This window comes from Passer montanus, unplaced genomic scaffold (assembly GCF_014805655.1).
Source record: "Passer montanus isolate IOZ18808 unplaced genomic scaffold, ASM1480565v1 scaffold164, whole genome shotgun sequence".
Taxonomy (NCBI): Eukaryota; Metazoa; Chordata; class Aves; order Passeriformes; family Passeridae; genus Passer; species Passer montanus.
The window spans coordinates 541,739-563,628 of NW_024363605.1; the positions used below are offsets into that span (position 1 = coordinate 541,739).

At 37.2% G+C, this 21,890-nt stretch overlaps 1 protein-coding gene across 17 annotated transcripts in view; it reads right to left on the reverse strand.

Annotated features, from left to right (window-relative positions):
• LOC120499636 overlaps positions 1 to 21,890 on the reverse strand; it is a 103,687-nt gene that overhangs the window by 70,388 nt on the left and 11,409 nt on the right. For 5 of the 17 annotated variants that reach the window (XR_005626927.1, XR_005626926.1, XR_005626928.1 and 2 more), the window contains exon 4: positions 19,343 to 21,542. The exons of 5 other annotated variants lie outside the window; for them this stretch is intronic. Coding sequence is in view for 8 of the 12 variants with exons in the window: in XM_039703577.1 (XP_039559511.1) it covers positions 21,425 to 21,542 (118 nt within the window). In the remaining 4 variants the exon portion in view is untranslated. Of the gene's footprint in view, positions 1 to 15,754; positions 18,870 to 19,342; positions 21,543 to 21,890 lie in introns of those variants that run through there. 7 more of the 17 variants (XM_039703575.1, XM_039703578.1, XM_039703576.1 and 4 more) reach the window with 5 other exon arrangements.

Here is a 21,890-nt window from a genome sequence, read left to right on the forward strand (position 1 = left end):
AGTCTTAGGTGAACATATTTCTGACAGTATTTTTCACTTTATTAAGTCACCTCATCAAGCAGGTAAGGAGGATTTATTTTGCGGTCTTGGTGTTTGGTATTTGGGTTGGTGAGGGGGCATATTTTTGTTTGTTAGTTTGCTTGCTTTTGTTTTCTTGGAGATTGGTTGTTTTGTTTTCCATAATTTAGGCTCAAGTTCAGAACAAGCTTTTTTAATGAGTTTAAATGGCCACATTTAATAGCCACAGCAATTTCAGACTTGCAATCAAAAAATATATGGACTTTGTACCAAAATGCTGTGCAGAGAGAATCAAATGTTATTAGTTGAGGGATGTAAACTTAAAAAACTACAACTAATGCAGAAATTGGTGTCTGCACTACTATCTGTGTAGAATAATTGGTGGGAATCTAGAAAACCTGGCTTTAGTTCAATTTTTACTCACAATAATTACCAGAAAATATTCTTGATGGTGACTACCGCGGCTAAAATCACTTTTTAAAATAAAGAGAGACGCAATCTTTCTTAGCTCTTCATTTGTACAGGCTGAGAATCTGCCAAACTTCTGAGCAGGGGAATCAATAGGTTTGCTTAAATTACTCATTGTTATAATAGAATTTTGCTCTTTATTACTCAGCTACATTTTATCTGCTCTAGTCACCAGTCTTGACTTAATTCTACTGTCCAAACTGATAAAAGTGATGTTTGAAGTGGATACATAAATGAGGAACTGTAAAAAAAAGGGAAAATTATGCTTAGCTTTCTGATTAACTTAGGCAAGAATACATCTACACAAAGAAATTAAAGCCACATGCCATGTATTACCTCAACAAAAATAACTTTTACTTGGATTTAGTATTTATTATATTGTACCTAGTTTAAACTAGTTATGCTAACTAGCATGCTCACTTAAATTTTAATGTTTGTAATTTTCAATTATTTTTTATTTCTGTTATTTAAATCCATTTCTCATTCTTTTCTTTGTGATAAATAAGAGTTTGTGTTTCTAGAACGCAAATGCAACTATAAAATTATCTACGTTCTAGAATTTAATAATAAAAGTAATTTCCCTATTATTTCTTATTTTAGCATTTTAAAATCTATTGTAATATCAGGTATTCCCATATGCAAATATTGTACCATGTTTCCTTAAAAGTCTTGCAATGGTGTTATTTTCCTTTATATAAAAGATTCTTAAGTGTACAGGCACTTTCAGCTATGCAACTACAACAACAAGTCTAGAACTTGATTAGACCGGAGAGAAAGAATTACCTTTGATGCCATGAAAGAATATTGGAATGCAGAGAAATATGTTTTAATTACAGTAAGACAAAACATTTTGGTTTCTTTCCTTTTTTTTTCCTAAGGAAAATCAAAACACTTCAGCAAACATGAACATTTTCCATAGTAGTTTTTTTCCTCTCCAGATGTGTTCTCAAGCACTTCCATTCTTATCTTCTTCTCTTCTGACCTCATTCAACAAAAACACAGTGCTTGTCCCCAGTGAAAGGAAGAATCCTTCAGTAAAAGGCAGGATAGAACCACGTACAGCAAATATCCAGGGTATCTGATCTGATATCCTGCAGCTCAGCATTTAGGTTCTATGCTTTACTGTTTTATCAATATTGCGACAGTTTAGATATTCACGCAGCACATTTCACAGTTAGGAGAAAGAAAAGCCACTTAATTTCTCACTAGTAAACTACAACAATATTTACAAAGAGCAAATAAAATACAAAGCTTGACATTTAATGTATTTCCAGGACCATTTTTTTGACATGCTGTATTTGTGTATAACAATAATTACAAATGCAAAGTAGAATTCTTTGGTTATTTTCATATTGCATCTAGTAAACTAACACTTAAGCGTGTGTCCTTCTTACTAGGGAAAGGGTATAATCCAGTATATAGAAATAGTTTTTATCTCTGTGTAGTGTTTAAGATAAAGGCTTCAGCATTAAGAAAAGATAAGGCATTTTAAACTTGACTCAGTTGTAAAACAACCCCCACATTCTGTCTACATAAGGAATGCACCATCTAAGCTCTCCCAGACTGATGAGAGATTTGGCCATCTAGTAACAGAGCTACTGATTGCTCAGTCTTTGCTTATACTCATAAGAATTTCTTCAAGGTGCTCCATTAGAAGACTGAGATTTGTGGATGGAAAGTGGAAGCATACCACAGCTCCACTGATGACAGTCAACTAAAAAGCTCCCACTTATCCATTTTCTCGATCTACTCTGGTTTTGTGGAGACTGGTATTAAAGCTCAGAAAGGAGCAGTCAAGTTTTATCTGTGGGCTTTTCTGTCAGAAATTTCTGATATCCTACACGACATTTCACTGATTGCAAGATTTGGGTCAGAAAAAAAAATTTCCTTAAGGGCACATTGACTCTGTATTGAGATTTGACTTTATTGTTCTTTCCTCTGCATTTGAGAAGAGAAATTATGGTCTTTCAGCTGCTGAGTGTCTACTACAAGATGCTGAACATTCTCAGCTTCTATTAAAATTAAAATCAAAATCAGCATATCACAGAAGGCACTTAGCTTTTTGCAGTATTGTATCTTTGCTTGGTCCTGAGAAGAGAAGGGCAGGGCAGGAATTAACCTGGCCAAAGCATTAAAGTTTTGAGAACTTCAATTGATCTACCTAACCTATCTTCACTGAAAAGAGAGTTGCTACCTAAATGTGCAGGTAACATGGAAAAAAATGCAGTTACCAGTACTCAGAATGATTAAACATAAAATCAGACCAAGATCCAAACTGGTTCCTAAACAGTGCTGAATATGCTCTTGAACATATATATTTTTTGAGGCCATGTCCGAACAGAAGACTCATTTTGGCAAAATAATATAGCAGATGTTCACTAGTTAAAACCTACCAACCCCTTATTCATAAACGATGCTGAATATTCCTTAATTATACATGCATAAATAAACTCCAAGTTAGATACCTGCAGTAGCAACTCCACTGTGCCCATTATTGACTCAAGATGATGGCAAATGATGAATTTCCCAGTGAAAAAATGTACATTTTGGTCTTTCATGAAGAATTTAAAATTAAAAAGAAAGATTTCAAATTAAAAAGAAAAATATTTTTAAAGAATAATAATTCCCTCAAGCTTTCTTAATACATAGAAAATTACTTTTAAAAGGACTTAATTTTGGAGGAAGGTCATCTCTCAAGGTCTTCTGAAAGACAGTTACAGAATTGAGAGATTACCCTGCTTAAAAAAATAATAAAAGCTTCCAAGTAGTGACCTTCACAATCAAGTGTATCTTATTTTATTATTAATAAACATTTATGAAGAATTTGATATATGAAGTGCATTCTCTCCATCTGTGTATACATATGCATCTTATACATTAATGTAAACATTTGAGACTACACATATAATTCCTCACATACACGTATATATATGGTAAGCATTTTGTAAGGATGCTGTATGACTTTCAATATCTTTGCAAGTAAAGACAGGAAAAGGGTTTTTTAAAATCCTGATTTGTAAATTAAGATCAACAGATCACATTTTGATATTTTAGAATCTCCATATTTTTATATTTTATTTCATTACTACTTGAAATTTACATTTTATGGAATATTTTAAATGGCAATTAACATACAAAGACAAGTTTAAAAATATGTTAGAATTCTTCCAATATTCTTAACTGATTAAGGAAAATTGGATGTTATTTCCTTCAATAAGTTTTTTGCCTTTGTGAGGAAGACTTATTGTTTGTTTTGTGAAATATTGACTAAAATATAGTTTATCCATTTAGAATCTGCCCCAAACTTTCTGTACAGAAAGGCTTATAACTAAGCTATACACACATTTTATACCTAGCTTAAAGAGAAATCATGTAGCAAAACCACAAATCATGTTATTTTCTTAAATTTACTCAAAGGAAAAAACCTTCTTCTTTACTTACTAAGTTTCAGACCTTAGCATTTTGGAACAGCAGTTCCAAAACTCTACAAACTTTGTTGTAATAATCCATTTCTATCCAAACCCATTATATATTAAGTACAAATTTATCTGGAACTTTAACCTAGATTATGAAAAATTAATTTCATAAATACATTGTAGAATGAGTCTTCATGGCAAAATTATAATAAAACTTCTTATTGCAAATTACTGTGCAGATACACTCAATTGCTGTATAAAGTTTATTCTTAGCTTTGCAATTCTTTACCTTCTGACTTACTGAAGAGCCTCTGATGTTACCCATCATTGCACATTTTTTCCTCTTTAAGTACCTCCCCTTTATATCCTTTCCTACTCTTTGGCAGAGTGAACCAACCAGAGAATCTGGATGTACATTATATATATGGGGCTATTTTTTGACAATCTTACTTCCACAATCCCTTACCGTATTTGTTAGGTTGGCCTTAGAAAACAAACTTTCCAACCTTAATCCTCATTTAAATACTGAAAAAATGTGTTGTTATTATTATTATTAGCAAAATAGGGCTGGCAAACCTGAGGGGAGAAAATAAATAATTTTATTCTCTTCTCATTTTAAATCATGGCAAATACAAATTAGTTCTATTAACCATCACTGGGAACAGGTGAAGTCAATAGGTCAGACAACGTCCTGGTTTGAAAAGGTAGAATTCTAACTGATGCCCACACTGCAAAAAATATCTTCTCACTTAGTTACCATTAACGACAGCAAAGCTCTCATCTCAAGACCAGCAGCTATGTGTTTGCTCTCTGTGTTTAATTTGACAGCAAAATCATCCTCTGCATGAAGGTATGTAGGAAAAGATAGCAAGCACAGAAGGTGAAAACAAGAAATGGAATGTGGAGAAAGTGCAAGAGACAGATCCTGTGAAGGCTATACTCACACTTGCACCAACACTTTGTGACTTCTAATACACACCAAGATATAGCTGGCATCAAATGATGAGGCATTATTTGAGCAAAAAAGACTGTATGAGAAAACATGTAAGACAACACACTGACTTTGTCATACCTAGTTACTATTGGAAATTATAAGGAAAAAAAAAGTTAAAATGGATTCCCTTACAATTCAGAATATTGTTTGATACTGAGATTCTGTGATTTTGTATTGATAGGTCTTTTTTCCATGTTTATTTCCTTTTTAAAAAAATATATAATTTCTATTATTTTTGAAAGGTCTTTTTTTTCCCCCTCTCATTTGGCAAACAATGACTAAAGAAGTTCTACACTGAAGTAAAATCTGTCTAGGTAGTTCATTCTATATTGTACATAAAATATAACCCATATTGTATATGGTATATGTACATGTGTGTATAAAGATAAACATATAGATATACGTATATATGTATAACTATAAATGATGCACAGCAGTGATGGTGACAGTAAGACATAGAGAACAACTCAGAGACACCAAACTAGCTTTCATATCATACTGCCAAAGTGCTTGAATTTGGTGGGCTGTATTATATTCTTCTTATTGAACAAGGAGGTTGAATATTCCTGCTATGCTAAAACTGAAAGTTAAGGATGAAACCAGGACAGATCTCTCTGAAAGTAACCTGGTCTGATATTCTGTCAGTCCCTACTCAAAACCAATAAATATTTGACACTGAGTAGTTTTAACCTTCTACAGACAGTCATAAAGAGATCTTGATTTTACAATACTACCAACATCATTCAACGACTTCAGTAGAAAGATGCAAGCATCCTTAAAAGACAGTGCAAACTGCCAAACCACAAAATTTTAAAGATATCTTTTTTGACCATTGTTATGCACCACAATATAATGATATACAATATGCTGTATTTGTACTTCATGCACTCACAGAAAGGAGCAACTCATACACTGTGTTACCAGAAACTGTGAAAAAAAGGCAAAGGCAGTAGATACCTATGGAGTGTTGAATAAATGGGAGGTATGTGCCAATATCTAATATAATTGGACCTTTGAGATCTTCAACACATTTTAATTTCTGATTTTTAAAATTTATATTTTAAGATATTTGTATTCCTATTACTCCAGTGATGGTGTCTGGGCAGCAAACATCATCAGTAAGTCTCTATTATACGTACTTCCCAAAACAAGCCTGCAGATGAACTTTAGAAAACATTTTATTTGAAGATTAACCTGAGGCGAAATCATCACCTGGAATCAAATCTAAATCAAAACTATCTAGTAATAAAAATTTAGATATGAAAATAAGATCTAAGAGCTGATCTAGTCAATCCTCTCAAAAACCCAGGACTATAATCTGCAATCGGTTCTCTGGAGTATTCCTCACTCCGAATTTAAATGGATCAGGCTATGGAGTCAACATTATTTCCTTTCAATCTAACCCACCATCTACCTCCTAACTAGGAGTTTTTTCAGATACTCAGACAATGACCTTCTGTGTTCACATTCTTAGTTACCTTTTCTAGGTAAACAGCTGATCACATCAGTATGGCCCTAATGTTACATTGTGTTTTGTGTTTTATTAGCCAGCTTTTGGTTAACGTTAAAGAAAACTCTGGGTGCCTACAAAAAATGACAAAAACAATGCAAGCCTTTGGTTGCTGAAATTCTTCCTTATCCAAACACCCACACGTATTTCCCTTAATCATCAGTTAGCTTAGTCACTTCCCATAAGCTTTTCTTCTGAAGCAATGCCTCCATTCTGTTATTTTAATAGATTTTTTCATTTTTTTCCCTGCTTGGTTTGACTTATTATACATCTTTTTTAAAGGCAAGTTGTATTCTAGGTAATCTAATGTTTCTACGCCAAAATTATGGGGTCCCAAGAGGATGCTTTAAAATACACTGCATATGAGGGATTGCTGCTATTTCTTTTTTGTGTTGTATTTTTTTAATCACATTTCATCCTTATAAGTTGTCCTTTTCACCACTTGGTCCCTTTCTATTACTCATTATCTGTATCTATTGAATATTTATTTGTGTTTCAGATTTGTTTTCCAGTCACATATACACTGCCTTTTCTTTACTTGTTAAATCTTACATCTAGGTTTCCAGAAAATATTGATAACCTGTCTTGATTATGATTATTCTTTTACTTTTCCTACAAGTTTTTATAGCATCTCCAAATACAGTAACATGAGTAGTTTCCTTTGCACTCACCAAATTATTAATGAATAAATACATTCAGATTTTAATTCAGTATTCATAGACCTAGATAATAAACTTTCATAAAATTACTAAAGGGTCTGCAATTTTTAAGCTTTTTTTTGAGAGGGGGAACATTATTAATATTTCTAATTATTAGAAGATTAAAATTACATGTTCGTTAGCTTATTTTTTGGGTTAACTCATCATTTTGTACTTGAGAATTCAAATATCCTGTGGTCCTAGACACTATGTAACTGGTGGCCAGTTAGACACAAAATTGGTCTTCACTTGAGGGTGTTAAGCTACAGGGATGAAACATTAAAAACAGAACAAAATCCAGTTAAAACCTGAAAATAGAGAAGATTGTATCCATTAATGAGAAATACTAATTTTATGTATGATAGCATGAACCTAAGACTCTGTTTTAGCAGCTCCTAATTATAGGAGATGCTGAATTTAAAAGACACCATAGGACAATAAAAATTGCCTGAAAAGCAGGGACCTTACAGAATTGGACTCAATGACTGGGAGTCAGTACAGGATATTTTTTATTTGATAGCCTATATTCCTACAGATTCTTGAATGTATACTGCTTGTGAAATACTCATAAAAATATCCACAAGCTTACTTTTTTATAGCTGCAAGTAGATTAACACTTTAAATTTCACTGTGAAATTAAACCTCTATGCTATATAGAGTATCTTATGTTTATTGTGTGTACAGCCAGGGAATGTTTCTGTATATTACATGTTTCTAGGAAAAATGTATTGAAATGGCTGACTTTCATTTCTATGAACTGGCATATCTCTTCAATGACACACTATTTATTTTGCAGATGTTGAGAGATAAACAAGTGCATATTTCTAAGCAAAAGGCTTCAAAATTTTATACTTTCAAAGACAGAAATATTTCAAAAATATAACTAATTTATACTCAATGGAGTACAAAATTTATAAAAAAATTTATACAAAATGGTCTTTCCCTGGGAGAATTTACATGTTTCAGCATTGTCTGTCAGCAGCATTTAAAGCAGGAGAGGTACCTTTCAAATGCAGCATTTAGAAGACATCACTTGTCATTACATGTAGCTGTATGTCAAAGAGGCTAGTAATAATAGCCTTTAATTAAACTGCAGACTGTTAGAGGTTTTCTGTTGTCCTTTGAAGTTCTTAATGATTAGTTGTATCCAGTCTTCTATGCCACACTTAAGGTTAAATTAAATAATTAAAATATACCTACAAGAGAATAAAGACTTCATAAATTTTAATTTGATTTCTGAATTTCAATGTTTTTAAAATAATAACACGATTTGGTTTTATTTTGTTGGCACACTACGATGTGATATACATTAAAAAAAACAGTACATTTTAATGGGAATAATCAGTAAGCATGACACATGTAAATGAGCTGTTTCCTATGCATGGCTGGCAAAAGTGCTAATTGAATAGTTGGTATTCCAGGCTATGCTCGTTCATTGTTTAGTGACATACAAATCCAGTGATGTGTGCCAGCAGACATTTTAAGTTGAATGGTTTCTCCTCTATGTTCTTTGCCATGAAATGGAGGCACCATGATGTGTAAGCACACCACTAGTGTAAGCAAAACATTGAAATACGCTTCAGTAATGTTTTAATCATGTAGTGTTAGTAGTCTAGTTTTCTAATGAATTTTTAACTTCTTCCCTCACATAAGGACATTATGAGTTATTACCAATGCATATTAAATCATATACAGGAGTTGTTTTCTCACAAAATTTACATAAAATGGCTAAATGCGAATGCACCAAATGGGGTTTACTATATCTAGTAAAGTAAGTAAGCCTTTGCAGGTTTTCTGCAATCAATCTTCTGTTTTTCATCAGCAGCCTGATCAAGGTCTTTTCTGAAAAGGGCAAATAAAAGCTATGGCATGTACTGAGGTCAGATGATGCCTGTGATGATTTCTACAGGGGGATTAGAACACAGTCTAGATTTAAAATTTGCATGAGACTAAAAATAAAGTTCTTTTACAGACAGAGCTAAAAGGACAGCCTTGTGCTTCTAATAACCACCAGGCTACTAATTGAGGCTTTCCACATTTAGCACTGAATACTGACTTGAAAACACACATAACCCATTGTTTTAATTTTGCAATCATTGATGTATCTCTAACATTCCCTATTAAACCTATAGCTGCTGAAATCTTGCCATCTCCTCACTGTTTCTAAGTGTAAGTTAAAACTGCTGTTCTTCTCTTACTGTTACATACAATCATTTTTCACCCATATTAACTCTTACCTTCTTTCCTCCTTTTAATAGAAATTCTATATATTAGCCAAAATATATTATAATTGATAGCAAGTTCACAGTGAGAATGGCACCACTGTTGTAATATTATTAACCAAAACAAAGTCCTTACAGTTAACGAAGGAAACTTGGTTCTCTCTCTCTCTTTTTTATTTTTGATATCTGCAACATTTTTTGACCAGATGCAAAAAAGTGCTATTTAAAAATAAAGGTATGCTTTTCCTTACTCTTATGTTGAATTAGTCTTGATAAGTAATTAAGTAATTTGTAATACATTATTTAGATGCAACGGCTTTTCAACAATTATAGTAATTTATTTATCAGTAAAAAATTTACATAATCACACTTCCAAATCCATTGGAGAGATATCAGAAGGACATCCAGGAATGTGCATAATGACTCTGGACATTAGATTAACTTAATAATATAGTACTGTGCAAAATATTATAATATGTATATTTATATGATGATAATTTTTAAAATATGAAAGAAAATAATCACTTTCTCTTCTCAGTTTTATTTTAAGCAAAAGACAATATTTGCACACAGACTAGGAATGAAATTATTCTATAGGAAATAAAGTATTATTCCTACAAAACTGGAAGAAATTAAATTAAAATATAATTTATAATATCATCCTAGAGTCTCTCTCCAACTGTTGTGGGAAATGTCAGTTTAATTATAGTATCATTAAATGGTTACTTGATTTTTTGTAGTTTAATATATCTCATTATATATCTCAAGGTATCTCATTAATCATCAGGAGTAAAGGGCAATGCAGGGAAGAAATGGAAGTTTTTGATACTCAATACTCACAGTCTGGGGACAGAGGTGACTTACTTCTGGTAACTGTGTTCTGGATCTGTGTGGAGTTGTGTTATCTATGAATATTTCCCCAGCACAGTTACAGAATCAGAGAAGCACAAAACTAACTAAGCTGGAAAAGACCTTTTGGAGACAAATGAGGTAGACCGCATGGCTATGATGGAACATAGTAAACTCACTTCATGATGGTGCTAATGCTGATACAGATCATAGGTTTCCAGATTCAATATTATGAATTTGGATGTGCCAAATGCCCATGCATATAAAAGAGGATCTTCATAGCTGTTATATAAGCCCAGCCATATGAGGATTACAGGAATTTAGAGGAAGACATAAATTTAATATTCATCAATTTCCCAGCAATATACTGGTAAGAAGATATTGGTGCCTCATAAAATCCCAAGTACTCAGCTGAAGAGAAATCTCTACAATGTATGCTTACACCAATTACAGCCATAGAGAAGTGGTCTATTTTGAAACAATTTTCTAATGTGAAAAGAAAGTGAAGAATTATCTCTGAAGAATTATCTCTGGCTCTGTGTCAGTCTATACCACCACCAGCCTGTACCTTCCTACACACCTAGAGTGAATTCTGACATGCTACAGTAGCAATTGCTTTCTGAGACAGAAAATAGCTAAAGAGAGTAATGTGTGTATATATATATATACATATATATATATATATATATATTTGTGTCTCTGTGAAGAAAGGTAATTTTACCTTTATGGTCTACCACAACTGCTGCTGAATTAGATGAGAGGAAACTGCATATGTGCGATACCACCCTTTCTGTGCAGGTTTTCTGATTCCAGTTTTCTCATACAAGGTTATTATAGGTTAGATTCCAACTACATTAAACCAATACTGTTATTCTGATTATAATTATATTATTTTATTAATAATCTTGTTTCTTAAAGACAGTATTCTACATGAATGATATTGGAGTATTTTTATGTTAATTTCCCTTTCAGTCAACTGATATTATTAACAGAGACATATTTTTAAAAAATCATAGTTAACTAACTATTATATGCACCTTTTTATTGACACAGGGTTTATTCTGAAGGAAAAATGATCCCATTCAGACTACACAGGTTCTTTTTTAAAAGGTGGAGTGCTGCTCCTATTTGAGTCACTGATAGACTTACCAAGGTTTGACCCAAAGCACAGAATATTAATTTTTCCCATCAAACTATTCTAAGACTCTAAAGAAGACAAACTGCTGTCTCACATATTCATTTACTTATAAAGTTCATTTTGACCTGGCTTCTACTTTCCCCATGCTGAGATACAAATTAGAGGCCAAAGGGCTAAGCAGAAGGTGATTCCTTATCACAATTCCCTGTGCACTGTCAGTTTTCTTACTTTATTTATTATATTGGTGTGCTGATATTGCTCCCTTCTGCAACCTTGCTCACCCACCTCACAGTACCATCAAAATCGTAATAGTAATTAAACAAAGAAGATCTGGGTTATTATCACACACTACAATTTGACACAGATATTTAAATATTCTGTTGAGGAAGAGTGAATACCTATTACTCATGGTGTGAATCTTGGACCTATCCTGGGCAGTTCCAGGAGCTGAACTTCAATGATCCTTGTGGGTCCCTTCCAACTTAGGGCATTCTATGATTCTGCACTTCAGATTTCAGTAAGAGCTGAACAAACTGAGAAATAAGGAAACAAAGCATCTACACCTGAAAGAGAAAGATCAGTTTTGCCCTTAACTCAGTGCATCCCATGATTTTCCCTACATTAAATATAAGTGTTTATCATTCTAGCACAAACCACTTTTTAAATGTGTTTTTATGTAGGTCAGGCACAGAAATTTCAGAGGTGGCTATGGATTTTTAAATGAAAAGCAAGGCACCTTGGGTATGAGGTGACAGCAGGGCCCTCCAAAGAGCCTTTCAGTGGCGTATGCAGAGCCAGTGGGTTGAGCTGCACCTGCCAATGCTGTGGAGCCAAGATGGTATCATTAGACCTGTGTAGCATGATTTCTCCTTAATCCTTTCTGCAACTTAAAACAAGTTAAAATATCCATGCACGATGTCATTAACTGGCTTTAGTAACTACTTAAGGCCTGAACCTTTTTTTGTGTATGGTTTTTTGTTTGTTTGTTTTGTTTTGTTTTTCTTTCTGTTGTTGTTGTTGTTGTGTTGTTTTGTTTTGTTTTGTTTTGTTTTGTTTTGTTTTGTTTTGTTTCGTTTTGTTTTGTTTTAAACCTGCCTTGTCGGAGGAGCACACTAGCGCGGCGGGTCAATTGCAATAATGCCGCAGTTACACGGCGACGAGGGGAAGAGAGCGCTGACTGCCTCCAGAGGCGGCTCCTCGGCGGGCAGCGCTTTGAGTTTACCACTAACAATTAATGGCGGTAATGCAGCCCCGCGGCCGAGCGAGGGCAAGAGAGATGAGGCCGGGCGAGGAGATATCGGCTGGGTACTAGCGGGAAGAGGAGAGGCACGGAGCCACACACCGGCGCATCACGCTGCATCCCGCCCCATCCCATACGCTCCGCCACCGGTCTCCCGGAAACTCCAATCAGAGCGGTCGTCGGGCAGCGGGAATGGAGACTGGCGACTGGACCGCGTCATCCCCTCGACTGGGCTGAGGCTGCGGAAGCTGGGGATGCTCTTCGGCGGTGCCTCCGCGGATCTGAGTCGGTGGCTTAGGCTTCGAACCAGCAGGATCCGCCTGGGGAGCCGTGGAGGCAAGTGTGGCCTGGTAGGGAATCAGCGAGCCGAGTGCAACCTCTTCTTTTGCCAGGGGAATTTCTGTCCCCTCCTATCCCTCCCCCACCTCCGCAAGCATGGATTAGCATTAGTTGTACTGAATTATTGGGAAAATAGCTTTTTGAGCATTAAAGACACAGACTGAACATTCCCTTTCCATTGCATTACTCCATACATCCCTGAAATCAGGCTGTACAGCTTGGTGTCAGACTCAATCCTGATCTCCACAAAGTGGATGACACAAGTTTTTCCATGTCAGACTCTGACTCTGACAGGGTCACACCAGCTTTACACCATAAACTATGGATGTATATGTATACATACAAAAATGTGTGTCTCTAATGATATGTTTATACATATAGTATATGTTGTAAGAACTTCAGGAAGAGCAAAACAGGTTACTATTGACAAGCAACAGCACAGTCAAAGGGCTCCTTTTTCCTCCTTTCCCATTCCCAGAAAGGGCAATAAGAAATGCCCTAATATTTACCTCATGCACTTGCTGTTTAATAGGAAATCTAATCGTCAAAGTCTCACATTTTCTTTCTTCTAAATTAAAGTAATGGACGATGTAAGGAGTAATAAATGTGCTCACACCAGGGTGAGCAATCTCTGGAAGCGGTGTATGCTTTAAAAAATTTAATGGCCTTTTAAAATAGTGTTCCTGTGGGACAGCTATGCACATATACCCCTCCTTCTTGCCAAAATAAGTCAGAAAACTATTTTTAATTCAGATGGGAAGGGAGGAATCTGGCTAACAATCAGTGTGTCTTTGGCTTCTCTATGAAACAAAATATTTCAAAACACCAATTTTAATTGAAAGAAAAATAATTAATCTATTCTATTGCATGTTAATGGCAACTTCGGGGAAGAGGAGGTGTGCACAGGAATATATCCATTCATACAAACAACACTTCTTTGGTAGGTGAAAGGAACTCCCCCCTCCAACAGCTGCCAGCTGTTGTATGGCAGGCAGGGGACTAGTGAAAGACTGGCTTCTCTTTAAAACTTCCCATCACCTTGCTGTGTTGCCCTGCTTCTTCTCCAGATCCAGATGGCCTCAGCTACCCCTCATTCACCAATGGTTGCATGAGCAAGTCAGAAAATAATTTATCTAGCCCCAACTCCTGCCCAGTTACCCCACCAGTCCCCTGCCTGCCCCATGCACCAGCATTCCCAGTGTCCAGGGCTGCAGTGATGGAACTGCTAAGAAATGCAGCAAGTGGAGCTGCTGAAGAGATGTGTTACTCAGCATAAGAGTAATTGCTCATCATTTCAAGTTTTTATGCCAGGAACTGTACTGTGCTTTATGAAATGCAGACAGAATCATGGTCACCTGGTTTAAAACACATTCCAAGGAAACACACACAACTAGCTCTTCACTATGCCTTTGAACTGTTTCATAGTCTTCACTGTGCATGAATCCTAAGCAGAGGACTGACCTGAACAGTACTCAAAATAGAAAGTGAGGGTAAAAAAGCAGTAGTTTTAAATATTCTCATCTATACCCTCATTATAAAGTGAGGGCAAAAAAGCAGTAGTTAAAAATTGAGAGAACTGAAAACTGTCCTTCTGGTACCCGTGTAAACACTGAGATGCCCTGGTGGATTTCCTCCAGCACCTGAATAAATATATTTCTCATTGCTTTACTTGTCATTTCTGCTGAACATTAAAGAAGAAATCATCTGCTAGACTCATAAAAAGTTATCTGAGTACTGTAAAGTATATCTACTAATATTTTATCACTCCTAAGCTGGAGGGTTAAAATAGTTGCTGAATATAAGTCAGTTTGCACAATTTATTTTTTTAAATATCATAAGAAGCAGTTTGGTTTCCTGACATTCTCAGGAAATTATTATCCAGCTCTATGTGCTGAAGTAATTTTAAGAAAATTAAAGTGCTTGTCTGGCTGAAATAACTTGTAAATGAACTCATTTTTTTTTCCTTGACCTTCTTTCGTTGTATTTCATGCATTGCAGGCAGTAGCAATGATATTAGTTCTAGTGTGGGAAAATATTATAGTTGAGATCTGGTAAGTTATTTGCAGACTTCCAAGTTTTTCTTTACACTATGCTGACATTTAGTGCAGCCCCGTTGAGGAAAACAATGCTGCCATTCATAGTTCTAGACGCAGATTTCAATCGACTTAAGCGGGTATAATGAAACTTGGTCATTCACCAGTTACCCATATTGTGTTCTCAAATTTTCTCTCAGCAAAAGTATAATGACTCAGTATTGTGTGGTTGCATAGACAAGGATACAGAACAAGAGACACCAGTTTTGTCTGATGGTGTGAGAAAGTGGTCAAGGGATGTTTTCTTCCAGATGGTGTTAAATTCAGCTGCCTTTTTAATACTGGCCTTGCACAGCAATCTGCTATTCTCTTTTCACAAAGAATAAGCCCCAATTCCTGCTAGTTAACATGCATATTCACACAACCTGCAACTACCTTCCAACTGTTTTACACTGCACTGGTATGCTAAATAAACTTGATGGTCTCCTCCAGTGCTAGAACTGTCTTGGAGAGAAATGCCCACTTATAGTTCAACTTTTTGGGGTTTGGGTTTGGTTTCACTTCCTGTAACATAAAGCTTTTTCTTTGTTTGACAGAGTGACTTTTTTCCACACAAGCTTTGAGGGAACAGCAGGTAACAGGCAGACAATCCTAGGGAAGGATTACCTTTCCTAGTTACTTGCTGCATGAGCCTGTTAAAGCATAAAATTGAGGGCCTGCTACCACATTTCCACATGCTCTTTTTCCCCAAGTCAGACTGTGTAGAAGAAAAGGTGCCGAGAAACGGGTCTCTGTTCCTAAAGAAGTGGAGCCAGAGCAGTAATAATAGCCAATAATATTTTATTGATTGATAATCACGTAACATTATTATGGTACAAGACAATTTAATATGACAATAGCAAAAGCGCGATTATAATGCTGCTGTTTTTCTCTGGTGTTTTCTTTCACAAGTTTACAAGACCAAGACGTAAACAATAGCTTAAATAAATTAACCCCATTCATGCCTAAGTAAACAAGGGGTTTCCCCAGAAAACAGCTTATCGCCTTAATTGAAGCTCGTCAAGAAACAAGACCGCGCACTTTGTCATGCAAACGTTAATTGTAGCAGACAATGACTCTAGGTAAATAGCACCCCGAGACAAGCAGTTAAATGAGAGGCGGGCACTCTGCGGTGAAAGCCTGGTGGCTCAAACACGGTTCCGATGTAAATAAACACGGATCCCCTCGCCGGGCGCTGCAGCAGTAAAACTTTGAGCACACGCAGCGCAGACAAAACAGAGGTTTAACCTCAAAAGATCCTAGCCGGGGTCCCGGCCAGCATTGCCGGCTGCCAGCGTGAGGACCCTCCGGCCGAAACTAAGGTTATTTTAACAGCTACAGAGACGATAAATTTGTAGGCAAAATTCTTTGATTTAGCTACAGAGTACTCCTGCTGCTTCCAGAACACGCTGACTGGCTCTTTGTTCCGTCCTTCTCACAGTGCAGTGTGTGGCGTGAAGGTAAATATTCCCATTATAAGCCCCAAATTTTTTATAAGCAGTTCAACAGCAAAGCGAAAATACAAAATAAAATCAAATAATTATAAAAAGCGGCGCGCAAAGGTTTTGCCCCAGACGGATGGAGACCGCTGACCCACATTCTCTTATCGTTGATCTTATTTTAATCTGCCGTGGAGAACGTTCGGTTACTAGCTCGGTATCACATTCCAGCATGCCTCTGGACAAACGTTTAGGTCAAGTCCAAAGAAAATATGTTACTCTGAGCAATTAATTCCCCTCAATTTCACTGCGAGAGGTACCTAAGCCGCCGTAATTATAAAGATAATGTTTGTTAAAAAACACAGGACTGTTTGCATCCCGACACGCCTGCCCTGACTTTTCCTTCCTCCATTGGGACCAAAATCCGCGTACCGCCGCGACCTTCGCTGGAGAAGGGCGCAAGTTCCACCCGAGCGCAACTTCCACCCTTCTCCCTCGGTGTGCAAGGCGGGGTGCGGCGCAGGGGAAGCCGGCGTGTTCTGCAGCCCCGTCCCTTCGTCCAGCATTTCTGGGATGGCAGTTGGTGGGAAATGCTCTTGCGGGTGCCGGCGGTGGGGGCCCCGGCCCCCGCCGGGCTCTCTGTCATCGATCGCCGGGGCACGGCGCTGCCATTTGCCTCGAGCGTGGGAATGGGAGCACCCAGCCGTTCACATCTCCTGCACGTCGTTTAACGGAATCAATTAGGCAAGACAGACCCTCCGCTTCTCCACCTCCTCCACTCCCCCTGCCCACCTTCCTCTCCGTGTTTTTGTCAGGTCTGTATACGAACTAATTATTTCGGTATGGGATGCCAGAGCTGTTTCCAGGATAGACCTGATCATTCTTAAACAAAAAGACAGGAGGCGCACACGTGGGTTTTGGAGTAAATGTCATTTTCATTTCCAATGCTAGGTGCAGAGCAAGGTGTAGAACATTTTTTCACACTTTGACGGGGAGAGGGCGATCTCGTCTCCATCATGTCTTTCTGCTTCAGTAGCTTCCTCAAGGAAACCCTCTCGAAACAGAGAAGCATTTATGCTCGCGTTTTGAACAGAGGAATAAAAATCGGCCATTACTTTTTTTTTTCTTTGTGCAACTCCGCCGAGTTCTAAGTATGTATAAATTATTAAGCTTGCCTGCACTTCGGTGTAAACTTTTTCTGAAAGCCTGCTTTCACATGATTTGAAATTAACCTCAATGCTTTTTCTCAAATGCACACAGACAGGTTTTGGTTTGTTGCTTTTTGTTGTTGTTGTTGTATAGGTTTTTTTTCCTCAGTTCATTAGTCAGGTCTGTATCATCAGCGCCACCATCTTCATCACCACCAACTACCACTTAATTAAGGCCACTTAATTGCAATGAATCACATTGCAAAATGAAACTCACCATTAGGTTTCTAATAGAAAAAAAATTATATATATCATCTTAGTCCGGTTTAATGCTGACTGTTCTGGGTTTCTCTTTGTTTATTTATTCAACAGGAATAGTTGCACATACATTTTTTACCATCAGTACCATGTTCTCTCTGCAGTGGGTGAATATCCATTCTGTGCCATGCGACAACTTCATATTTTGGAATAAGTATGCCATTTAACTTTCTCCATTTAGTCTCACCTTTAGCTGTAAAAATATTAGATTCAATAAGCTTTCCTGACCCTTTTCGATTTTTACTGTCTCTTGCAGCAGTCTTTAATTTTCACACACTGTACGATGATCTTGAAGGAGTTTTTACTTTCGGTTATCTAGCTTTATGAAGAACAAAACACTCATACAGCTAGATAACCAAAGATAACAACTCACTTCCCTCAGAACTTTTTTTTTTCATCCTTCTACAATTCAGATTCTTTCTGGCAAAAGTATTGTTTCCACCATGAGCACTAGTGCTGCTTTAAAATGTCATCCTTTTATGTAAGTATTTCTGTATACATACATGTGCAGCTACAAAACAGCCCCTTGCCTTCCAAGTTTATTCCGAACTTCTTGTTTCAGCCAGTCATTTCCGGCAGGAATAGCCAACAATTCATCTGTTAATACCAGAAAATAAAACCAGCTATTAAGTTGCTTCAAGCTGCGTTAAGAGAGAGGAGCATCCGTTCCTTTGCAGGCCTCTATTTGCATTGTAAATAGCTTCGTTTTCACGAAAGATTCCTTAGCCTCTATAAAGATGAAAAGCCTTCGGCAATTTCCAGCAGAGTATAAGAAGGAACAAGAATGTGGGGAAAATCCAGTTCAGTAAGAAGTAACAAGATGATTCGAGGATGCGGCTCCTGATCCCCTTAGATTGTGCTCTTTGCCAAATGGTGGCAGCTTGATTGCAAATATCTTGCCTCCTTGTGTGTTTTAGAGGGGGGAGATTTGCTCTTTTTCGGAGCTCCTAAAGCTGGGGAGAAGAAGACAGCAGTCTTGCCGGATGTTGCTGCCCCCGGTCTGAAAGAAGGAGAAAAGGGCCGTCATTGGAGGACTTTCAGGGCCAAAATGCGGGCCAGCTCGGCAAGGTCAGAGATCCTGGGCCGCGGGAGACTAAGCTAATTATGATGTCCTGAGAAACCTCGAGTACACACGGCTATTAATATGCATGAGCCACCAGCGGCCGGCGCCGGGACCGAGTCCGGTCTCGCCTCCACCATCGCCGCCTCCTCCGCCCTGGTGCGGGGGATCCGCCCGCCGCCGTTACCGTGCTCCTCTGCAGCACAGGCCGCTCTAACATCCACAGGCCGGGAGAGAGGACTCTTCCCGGCGACGGGAAGTAGGCTGTCCGACGCCAGTGAGCGCTGCTGCTCTTCTCTTAGGGCAGCCCCCGCTGGTGAGGAAGGATGCCGCGGCGGGGAGCGGGCCTTGCGCTTGAAAGTCAGGAGGGGGGCTGTGCTACGCAATGAGTCGATGTGTAATTACGCTGACAATTTGTCCTGTCTTTGTGTGTCTATGGAGGATTTTTTTTTTTTGGGTCGGTTGGTTAGTTGCTTTAGGGAGAGAAGGGGTGTGCATTTTAATTTGTTTTTACTCATCTCTCTCGTGCTTCACACTCATCGTGATTCAGGTATTTACAACGGGACGGTGGTGCGAGGCCTGTCTGTGTGGGAAGCTGCGAGCAGCAGGCTCAGCATATTCTGTAGCTTCTATAACCTCTCTCTGCCCTTCTTTCCACCCGCCACTCCCTCCCAGCCTGTGCGTGTTTTTGTGTCTGTGTTAGAATGCAACACAGGTGAACATTGCAGCAATATTTACTAAGACCATGCACCATGCATCTGACGAGGCACCTTAATAAAAACGCTGGTTTATTTTTATTTTTATTGACCTCATACTAAGAGAAAAGAACTGCATGCTGGTGTTACTCATGGAACCGACAGAGAAAAGTTTTGATGCATTATGTAGAGTTTTAGAATTTAAGTCTCTCAGCTTCTCCTCCTCCCCCTTTCAGCCACCTGCTAAAAGAACATTGTACTTTGAATTATTTAACAAAATAATTTTCGTAGAAATTTCTCAAGTGCAAACATTAAAGGTCTCTTGAGTTTTTTGATAAAATGAACCTTCTTACTGTAATGTACTGTTTACTGTTGAAATTAATAAATGCACTTCAACAACTCTTGTGTGCTGTGTTTAGTATAAGATACACATCAAAAAATTTATCACAGACTATAGGCTGTTCAGAACTCCTAAAGGAATACCAGGTTAAAATTCATGCTGCTACTCTTCTAAGCTGACAAATAAAATGTGTGCCTAAGTACATATGTGCCATATTAACACAGATGCATACTTACATGTTAAATGCATGCATGTCACCAGCTGTCACACCACCAGATTTAAATGCAAGGTATGTTATTGTAAATTGGCATTTTTTTCAAAGAGACAAAGCATATTTCTAAAACACCAAGCTTTCACAGCCTCACACACTAGCTTGGGAAGTAACTGCAATACACCTGACATATTTTGTTGATTAATCATTGGAGCCTAAGCACATCAAAAGAGGCAATGTGGTGGTTATGACCCAGCTGTTCATTAGCCTTATTATCAATTACATTTTCTAGCTCTGCAACACCAAGAGCCTCAACATCATCATGAATTTAACTATTTGCTTATTCTGAATACAAAAATATATTCAGCAGTTGTAAAGCACTTTTCTAAAACTGGCCTGTTGCCTAGCATGTCAAAAGTTTAAGCAAAGCACGTTGTGAAAATTCTGCCCAAAATATCACCTGGATTGTCAAAAGCAGCTGTTAACACTGCCCACTCTCTTCCAGTTTACATAATTGTATAAAACTTACTTATTCCAAAATCACTGTAGAAATACCTGCCTATTGGAAATTATGGAATACAAAACACTGACTTTTTCCTTCTCGCTCCCTAGCAAGTTCCTGCTAATGGCTTGTAGATGGCTATGCTTGTTTTCTAATATTTTTATAGGTCTCCAGATGGCTGTGATGTAAAGAAGAAATATCCTGTATGGATTTCTTAAGAGTAAACCGTCTCTATTGACTTTAAAGAGGAATGCTTATGATTCTCTAATTATTCAATCAGACCCCCATCCTATCTCCAGCAACCCCACGTTCTTTGGGAGGACACACAGGAACCCCACTTAAACTGCTGTGATGTACATAAGAAGGGTGTAGTGTTACATAAATTCCCTTTTTGCACTAATTTATGACAAAATTCCTGTAGAGGTAAACAATGCGGCATGCCAGTATGGTCCAAGCCATTTTTCTCTGCAGAGCAGCATCCCTTTTCTCCTCTCCAGGTAAGTCACTCAACTGCCTCACCTTCAAATGAAGGTGGCTTATCATTTCATTTGTGACCACAATTTCATTTTACAGGCAACTGAAAGTTATACTTCTCTTATATTAAACATAGTGTATGCAAAAGGGTATCTACTACAAATCCAAATTCAGATATAAGAAAAGACAGAGTATCAAGAATTTAAAGTCACAAAAACAAACAGTAGGTGATTACACGTGGAAACCATGTGCCATTAAAGGACATGTATTCTGTTAGTAATGCATACAATATTGTCTGACTTTTATTAAACAAACAAACAAACAAACAAAAATTACCATTGCAGCTGTAACTACCTGTGGTCTGAGTTGTTTAGACTTGAAAAATAGCTCCCTAAAAAGCAAAGGATCATAATTTAAACATCTTGTTCCAGAAAGATATTTGAATGGATAAATCTATGTGATTAGAAGGTGCTGAGTATATTAACTTTTGGGATTATTAGATAAATCACTGAAATGCTTGACCCTAGAGTAAAGGTGGAAAAAACTAGCCACATTTCCTGCAGATGATTTAAGATGACACAAAAAAGATATGAGTGATATACTCCTGTATCTGCAGGGTTAAAGATGGTAATCAATTTACCATAAATATTACGAATAATATAATATGTGTATTTTTAACTGCATTATTATTTCTGGAGAATTACACTTAAAAATAAAAGGCTAAAAATATTATTTGGGG